This window comes from Cuculus canorus, chromosome 8 (genome assembly GCF_017976375.1).
Source record: "Cuculus canorus isolate bCucCan1 chromosome 8, bCucCan1.pri, whole genome shotgun sequence".
Classification (NCBI taxonomy): Eukaryota; Metazoa; Chordata; class Aves; order Cuculiformes; family Cuculidae; genus Cuculus; species Cuculus canorus.
Window position 1 is genome coordinate 5,772,312 of NC_071408.1, and position 8,892 is coordinate 5,781,203.

Consider the following 8,892-nt stretch of genomic DNA (forward strand, 5'->3'; position numbering starts at 1 on the left):
GAGAGCACATCAGGGACCACTGGGATTACTTGTTGCATTTCTCTGATGGTTCCCTTTCCAGGCATCACGGGGGACTCTTATTCCATTGGGTTCTTGAAATAAGGAGCCGTGATAATGCTGCCCTTCTCTCCATCTTATCTCCTGCAGCACACTAGTTATATATTTTGGTCTCTTCTTGTAAGGTTATCTTAATTATAGATTATTAAAAAGCGCTTGGTGGACTGGGGTGACACACAAAAAGAGACAACAAATTGGGAAGGGTCCCAGAGCATCTATTAAAGGTCTGCCTGTGACTGCACAGCTAGTTCATGACCCACACAATCCTCTCCAGTCCTACTGGAGCACTGGGACTGGAAACTTGCTATTCTCATACCAAAAGCCTGGGCCTCCACCCAGAGCTTTCCCAGGCAGGTTCACCATTCCTGCGTTTTCCCTTTGCAAGCCACAAGCCAACCAGTTTGAGATTGGGATAGCCAAGTTTCTGTTCACTCACCCTCAGACACTGCACACGTGATCAGCAGTCCTGGGCTGGAGCATAAACAGGCACACATAAACACAGATTACACATGGAGGGGAAAAAACAACCCCCCCAGCACAATCCCTCCCAATCCACCGGTGTTAGATATGGGATATTTTACTCGAGCCCCTGCTGCAAACTCCATAGCCTGGAGGTGGCTGAGCCCACGGGACCACGGCGTGCCAGCTCCATAACAAACTCGCACATATTCAATCACTAACAGGAAAGGGCTGACCCATCAAAATGTCCTGTGTATCAGTCTGATCAGGGGCTGGCACAGAGTAACGTTCTACTAGAAAGTTTGACGAGTCTCTAGCATGCATTGACACCAGCGTTTAACAAGTCAGACCTTGTGATTCAGGGCTCCTGCCAGCCACGGAACGTCACCAGGAAATGGTGCTGAAGCAACACAGGACTGCTGCGATCCCTGCTAGCCCCCTCCTGAGGCTCCCCCTCGGGCTTCTTCGCTTGGCATCCAGGTGGTGACATGGTGGCAATGATCCCCAGGCTGTTGTGGTGGATCTCAGTGCTTGCTAGGGCAGGGGACTGGGGTCCATCATGCAAGGAAGCCTGCATGGACACGGAATTGCCTCATGGGGAGGCAGCTGGGGCCACTGCATCCCCAGGGACCAACATGCTGGTTGTCCCACCCTGGCTGGGCAACACCAGCCTTCTTCAGCGAAGAAGTGGTAGCTCACTCTTCTAGGCAGCCTGCTCAGTCCCAGACGATGGTTTTGGTGTTTAAAGCAAAAGTGCCTAATGGATTAACAGTAAAGGATACACCTGGCTGAACACACACTGCAATTCTGGTGCTCTGCAGTCTGGAAGGACTCAGGCTGCATGTTCTAAGAGACATTTCCAACTTTATGTGCTAACTAAAGATCCAAATAGTGCAGCTACTGGACTACGGTGACACTCACATTCAGCCAGCCAAGGAAAGCATTCAGACCTTTATAAATATGTCTTTTCTTACAGGCTCCCGATGGAAGGTAGCAATCAGCACCTCGCTTTGCAGCGCGTGGGGACAAGGAATTAATGCTTCAGCCTGAGTTCAAAGAGCTCTGCCCATCCCTGCAACCACCCCAGCACCAGATGCTCCCACTGCTGCTGCTGGGAGCCAGCCATTCCAGCACTGCCAGCAGAGCTGCAGGCTTCCAAGAGCTAAGTAAGGACAAGTGAAGAGGTTAAGAAGGTATCCCACCACTTTCCAGCTCATCCCGGCAGTCAATCTGCTGAACTTTCCTCCAGCCTGCAGCCTGGCTGCCTGCCTCGCGTGCTGCAGTCCTTGGTAGCTGGGAATCAATTGCAGGAGGGAGGGATGTAGCTGTTAGCACAAATACCATGGGTATAACAAGGAAACGAGCTTTAGCGAAGCGCTTGAAAGCATATAGGATGAAAGAAAATGCTACAACCAGCGTTGGAAATGCCTCTGAGGAAATGAGGCGGTTGCAGTGCTCTGGCACAGGAGAAGGTCTCAATGCCATGTCATCTCCTCCACATCAGAGGATGGGAGCAAGCTTTTCCCAGTCTGCACAGTGCTAGGATTTTGGGGGACAGTGGGAGAAATTACTACCTCCCAGAAAGCTTTTGAAGAGCCTGTCCCAGCTGAGCCAACACAAAACAGCCACCACGCAGCCGACACTGCCCTCATGGAGGGCTGCAGCATCACAGCTCACCCAGGACCTCTGCAGGGTCCCCAGTTTTGCTCCCAACACAGTCCAGATTTCTTTTTAAGAGCCAAAACCAGGAAAGCGCTCAGGTTTCTTCCTCCTGTTTGACTACCCAAAGTTGCACAAGCCTCTTTTGCTCGCTAGGGAACAGCAGTCAGCCTTTGAATCTGAGTTCTCACCAATTTGCCTTTAAGAAATCCCAGCCAAACACTCCCCCATGTCTCTGGAGAAGGCTGGCCGCTTCGGATGCCAGCTTCCCCAGGGCACCACGCAACAACAAGTTGTGGCAAACTGCAAACAGGATCCTCTCCCCCCCACAGCCCAACTGCACTGGTACATCAAGAGGGATGGCGAGGACTGTGGAGCCTTTTTCACCCCCACCTTAGACTCAACAAAAGCAGCAGTGGGAGAGGCTGGAGGAGGGCTTGGAAGGCAAATGCCCTCCGTTATCTTTGGGCTGGTGCAGTGCCAAAGGAGTTCGTTATGACAACAACCTTCGAATGGTGTGAAGGTGAGGCAGATTTGCTGCTTTCCTGGTGGGAAAGGCGCCTGCTTCACTTTCCCTCTAGGAGCATTTTGTTTTCACCCAGAGCCAGCACACCAGCACGGCAGCCTCTGGGCTGAAGTTTAGCTGCAGGCAAGCCCTTAGCTGAGCAAACTGCACCAGTCCCACTGCCACTTCCCTGGAGCGCGCTGCAGCACTTGGCATCGCCTGGCACAGGGCGCTGTCACTAGCCAAGATGGGGGACAGCCCCACTGCACCCCTGCCTTGTAGCTGCATCAAATGGAAATTTGAGGGTCTGCGTGCCCAAGCGCTAGGTCTTTTTTTACCCCTGTTTCTTCTCCTCAAGAAGGCTTTTCTTTGCCAGAATATTTCTTGCAGCCTTTTTCCACAGACTTTGTCCGGATCTGCAAGGTCTCCTTCACTGAGCAGCACTGCACAGGGGTTTTTAGCAGCCACCTATCACTGGAGTGGGGGAAATCAAAGCTGAGACAGGAAAAGCCAGTTAGTACATCTCCTTTGCTAGGAAGAATCATTTCCCTATTTTTTTTTTCCTAAGGCAGCCTGTTACTAAGCATTTTTACTTTGAAGATGAGAACAACTGTGGCATACTCTACCGTAATCACTGCTTTTACCTTGTGGGCCAGAGACACAGCGTTCAGAGACATTAACAGTTCAGCAGTGCCAGACACAATTTTATTGGGACAGCTACAGAGAGGCAGACCCACGCATCAGAGAGCAGACAAATCCAGCGCCTTCGAGTCCCCAGGAGCTGTACTGCAGGAACAATCCAGCCCTGGTTCCCAGTGGAGGAGATTGCATCCTTTCTCACCATCCCTCCCTTGTTGGATCTGGATTTTTCCCCCTTGCAGTAGCAACAGCAGCTCAAGAATCAAAAGGTTACTTACAGACGTATTCTTAAGACACATTCTTATTACAGGTATAAACTAGAGAGGGGCAGATTTAGACTAGACATAAGGAGGAATTTCTTCACTCTGAGGGTGGTGAGACACTGGCCCAGGGTGCCCAGGGAAGCTGTGGCTGCCCCATCCCTGGAGGTGTTCAAGACCAGGTTGGATGGAGCTTTGGGCAGCCTGATCCAGTGGGTGGTGTTCCTGCCCATGGCAGGGAGTTGGAACCGGATGAGCTTTAAGGTCCCTTCCAACCCAAACTGTTCTATGATTCTATGATTATGGCCTGGGGTACAGCAGTTGGGTTGTGCCATCCTTCAAAGGGAAAAGGGCTCTCCTCCAAACACGAATCAACCCAGGGATATAAAGCTCTGTCTTCTTCCCATGACAGCTCACATTCAGTTTACTTTTCAAAGCCACGCTGGATGGGGCTTTGAGCAGCCTGGTCCAGTGGGAGGTGTCCCTGCCCACAGCAGAGAGGTTGGAACTGGATGGGCTTTGAAGTCCCTTCCAACCCAAACCATTCTATGGTTCTATTAGGCATTGCTACTCCCAAAATTATTCATGCTCTCCGAAATGCCTCTTAAAAACACAGGTAGAAAGAATGTCTGTGCAGGGAGGGCTGGTAGCCGCGGATCTGGTTTTACTGCTCTTAAATAGGACAAAAAAAGCGATTTTCCTCTCGCCTTAGGATTGAAAGTAACCTAACCCAGGCTAAAGGCATGGAGCAAACCGGGCTGTAGGGAACGAGGCGGACACAAAGCCGCGCCGGGGCTGCAGTGGGGCTGCAGGGCTGCAGCAGGGATGCAGTGGGGCTGCAGCAGGGATGCAGTGGGGCTGCAGCAGGGATGCAGTGGGGCTGTAGAGCTGCAGCAGGGATGCAGTGGGGCTGCAGCAGGGATGCAGTGGGGCTGCAGCAGGGATGCAGGGCTGCAGCAGGGCTGCAGCGGGGCTGCAGCGGGGCTGTAGAGCTGCAGCAGGGATGCAGTGGGGCTGCAGCAGGGATGTAGGGATGCAGCAGGGATGCAGCGGGGATGCCCCCACCTGCGGCCCCGCTCGGGAAGGTCCTGCCGTGAGTCAGCACCGCGGGCTCCGGCTCCAGAAAACGGGGTATCGGGGAGCAGGAGTGACGGGGAGCGGGCAGTGACCGGCACAGCCGGGGATGGGGGGGCTCCATCCACCCGTTGCCGCCGCCTCGGCCCCGGTAACCGGTACCAGCGCCTCCTCCTCATCCTGCCCCGGTAACCGGTGCCTCCTCCTTCTCCTCCTCTCCCGGCCCCGGTAACGGGTACCAGCGCTGCCTTCTCCTCCGGTAACCAGTACCGGAGCCTCCTTTTCCCCTGATAATCGGTACCGGTGCCTCCTCATCCTCCAGCCCCGGTAACCGGTACCTCCTTCTCGTCCTCTTCCCCGGTAACCGGTACCGGCGTGTCCTTCCCCGGTACCGGCGCTGCCTTCTCCTCCGGTAACCGGTACCGGCGCCTTCTCCTCCTCCTCCTCCCCGGCCGCAGTAACCGGTACCGGTGCCTCTTCCTCCTCCCTGGCCGCAGTAACCGGTACCGGTGCCTTCTCCTCCTCCCTGGCCCCGGTAACCGGTACCGGTGCCTTCTCCTCCTCCCTGGCCCCGGTAACCGGTACCGGTGCCTTCTCCTCCTCCCTGGCCCCGCTAACCGGTACCGGCGCCTCCTCCTCCTCCTCCCCGGCCCCGGCGCTTCGTTCCCCGGTACCGGCGCCTCCTCCTCCTCCCGGTAACCGGCATCGGCGCCTCCTTCCCCGGTATCGGTACCCCCTTCTCCCCCGGCCCCGGTGCCTCCTCCTCTTCCTCCTTCTCTCCCTTCTCCCCGGTGCCGGCGCCTCCCCCCCCGGCGCCCGCGGGCAGCGCACGTGGCGTCGCGGCCGCCCGGAGCCGCGTTCCCCGCGGCCGCCCCGGCCCCGCACCTTGCCGCTGGCCGTGCCGCCGCTGACCCCGATGAGGAAGGGCTCGCTGCCGCTGGGCTGCCCCTGCTCCTCCAGCCGCTGCTCGCTGTCCCCCGCCATCCCGTCCTGCCGCCGCCTCCTCCGCGCGGGGCCGGCTCTGCAGGATGAGTCAAAGCCGCCCGCCCCGCCGCACATGCTCCCGCCGCGCCACGCCCGGGCCCTGCTGCCCACTGACACAGGGATCGCGCTGCCCCACCGATCCCCTGACCCACCGATCCCACTGCCCCATCGCTTGCGCTACCCCACCGATCCTGCTACCCCACCGATCCTCTCCCCACCGACCCGCTGCCCCATCGATCCCGCTGCCCCACCGACCCGCTGCCCTATCCATCCACTGACCCATCGATCCAGCTAGCTACCCCACTGATCCCACTGCCCCACCAATACGCCACCCCATCAATCTGCTGCCCCACAGATCCGCTGCCCCATTGATCCAGCTACCCCACTGATCCACTGCCCCAGTGATCCACTGCCCCACTGATTTGCTGCCCTACCAATCCAGTGCTCCACCAATCCCACTACCCCATCTATCCCACTGCCCCATCATTTCCAATGCTCCATCAATCCCTCTGCCTCATCAATCCCACTCCACTATTGATCCCACTGCCCCATCAATCCCTCTATTCCATCAATCCCACTCCCCTGTCAATCCTGCTGTCCCATCGATCCCACTGCCCCATCAATCCAGCTGCCCCATTGCCCCATCAATCCACTGCCCCACCAGCCCGCTGCCCCACCTATCCACTGACCCATCAATCCGCTGATTCCACTGCCCCAACAATCCGCCACTCCATCAATCCAGCTGCCTCATCAATCCAGCTGCCACATTGATCCAACTACTCCATCAATATGCTGCCCCACTGATCCGCTGCCCCAGCGATTCACTGTCCCAGCAATCCACTGCCCCGGTGATCCCACTGCAGAATCAATCCCACTGCACCAGCTATCCACTGCCCCACTGATCCCGCTGCTCCACCAATCCACTTGCCCTAATGATCCACTGCCCCATCAATCCGCTGCCCCATCAATCCAGATACCCCATCGATCCCACTGCCACACCAATCCACTTTCCCATCCATCCCACTCCCCTATCAATCCCACTGTCCCATCCATCCCACTGCACCATCAATCCCGCTGCCCCACCAATCCCACTCCCACACTGATCCTACTCCCCCATTGATCCCATGCCCCCATCGATCCCATTGCCCCATCAGCCCCACTGCCCACTCCCTGTCAGCCTCCATGAGCACCTGGGACCACACCAAGGGGGTCCCCAGTGGGATCAGTCCCCATTACGTGTCTTCCCCCACCGGCTTCTCCCACCACACTTCTTCCACCCCACCCAGACCCTGGTTCCACATATGCTTAGGAACCCTTACTAATGACCCAGGGATAAAAATTATCCTTATGTCTTTTGCAAACGGGACCCACCTCGGAGGAGCCATGAGCACTCTGGAGGCCAGGATGCAAAGTCAAAATGCTCCTGACAAAATGGAAAACATCTTGGCAAAACACAGGGTGCAAGCCCATGCGAGCAAGTTCCAACTATTGCACTGAGGTAGGAATAATCATTCGTGAAAATGCAAGATGGGAACCTGCTGCTGACCCAGCCCTTTTACAGGCAAAGACCTGGGAGTACCGGCGCATCGAAAAGTCCGTGCTATGCTTCTCCGGAAAAGGCCAACATCCCACTGGGATGCAGAAATGTAGGGAAGACGTGGTGGCTGACCCTCTGCTGGGGAGCCACCAGGTACCATGTTTAGAGGACAATGAGGCCTCATGGAGAGATTCCAGCAGGGTCTCGGGAACTGCCAGTTTTGCCGAAGGAGTGTGGGATCCATGCACGTGTAGTCTGGTGAAGAGGTGGCTGTGGAGGACACACAACCACCATCTCCAAATACATGGAAGGCTGTCACAAACCAGAAGGAATCCCTTTCCCTTCCCTATTGGAATTAGAACAAAATTGCCAGCTCAAATTGCAAGAAGGGCGATTCAGGGTAGATATTTAGGGACATTCTCTGTGTGTGAGGATGGCTAAGTCCTGGGATAGGTTGTTTAAGGGCAGTAAAGACTCTTCATCACTGAGGGTGTTTAAAAAATGCATGAGGTAAGCTTTGATATCGGGAGTTTTTAGTAGAGTTGATCCCACATCAGGGCAGGGGACGGCCTAAGCAATGCCATCAAGTTCCTCCTGTCCCTCTTCATAGCACCATGAGTTTCTGCAAGGTTTTTAGTTTCCCATTGCAATGCGGTGAAACGGGTGTGGAAATGCTTGCCAGACAGCGTCCCATGTCCCAGCCCTCATCACGCAGGATGTGAGAGAGGATCTCGCATGGCTCCTCTCTGTCCACCGCTCCCAGTTTCCCTCTGTCTATGCCCCCACAGACTTGTAGCACAGGAGCGTGGCATGGTGTGCGGCTGGTGCCAGCGGAGGAAGTGCTATATGTAGATGAAAACTTCCTGAAGGGATGAATTCCAGTGGATTCCCATGGCCCGATGCCAGTTTCCAAGCACTGACTGTGGGCATGGGACCATTGGGTCCCAGGAGATATTCACAGTTCCTTTCTTACCTCAACACCGAGGCACCCATATCTGAACGGCAAAACCCACTCAGCGTGTCATGACATCGGGGTTGTTTGGTTCACCTGGTGCCTTTGCTCCCTGCTGCCAGGCTCTGCTGCCCTGCTTGAGGACGGATCAAATCCAGTACCTGAAGGGGCTACAAGAAAACTGGGGAGGGACTGTTTACAAAGGTTTGTAGTGATAGGACAAGGGGGAATGGGTAGAAGCTGGAGAGGGGCAGATTTAGGCTAGACATAAGGAAGAGTTTCTTCACCATGAGAGTGGTGAGGCACTGGCAGCCCAGGGAAGCTGTGGCTGCCCCATCCCTGGAGGTGTTCAAGGCCAGGTTGGATGGGGCTTTGAGCCCCTGATCCAGTGGGAGGTGTCCCTGCCCATGGCAGGGGGGTTGGAACTGGATGGGCTTTGAGGTCCCTTCCAACCCAAATGATTCTATGATTCTATGATTCTCTGCTGTGCTGAGGCTGTTCCAGACTGTGCTGTCCACCCAGCTCAGAGCTGAGCATCTCCACAGGATGCCTATTGCAGCATTTCATCTCCAGTTCTCCTTCTAAACCAGATGCTCGACATGTGGCAGGAGCAGACATACTTGTAGAGGGAAAGATATGTAAACACCTCTTGATGGGCCCTCTAGGGGTACAACCTCAGGCTATTCTTTATACAGGACATAGGAGAAATTGCAAAGATAAACGACTCATTCAAAACTGGGACAGAGCTGTAAACTGGAAGTGAATC

General features: G+C 55.5%; 1 protein-coding gene across 1 annotated transcript in view; it reads right to left on the bottom strand.

The window, feature by feature from the left end:
• The window catches only part of UCK2 (uridine-cytidine kinase 2), a 28,603-nt gene extending 22,904 nt beyond the window's left edge, over positions 1-5,699 (bottom strand). Inside the window, exon 1 of the mRNA XM_054072871.1 lies at positions 5,539-5,699. Within this exon, the coding sequence (XP_053928846.1) occupies positions 5,539-5,637 (99 nt within the window). The 5' untranslated portion in view covers positions 5,638-5,699. The remainder of the gene's footprint in view (positions 1-5,538) is intronic.
• Positions 5,700-8,892: the final 3,193 nt, after the last annotated feature.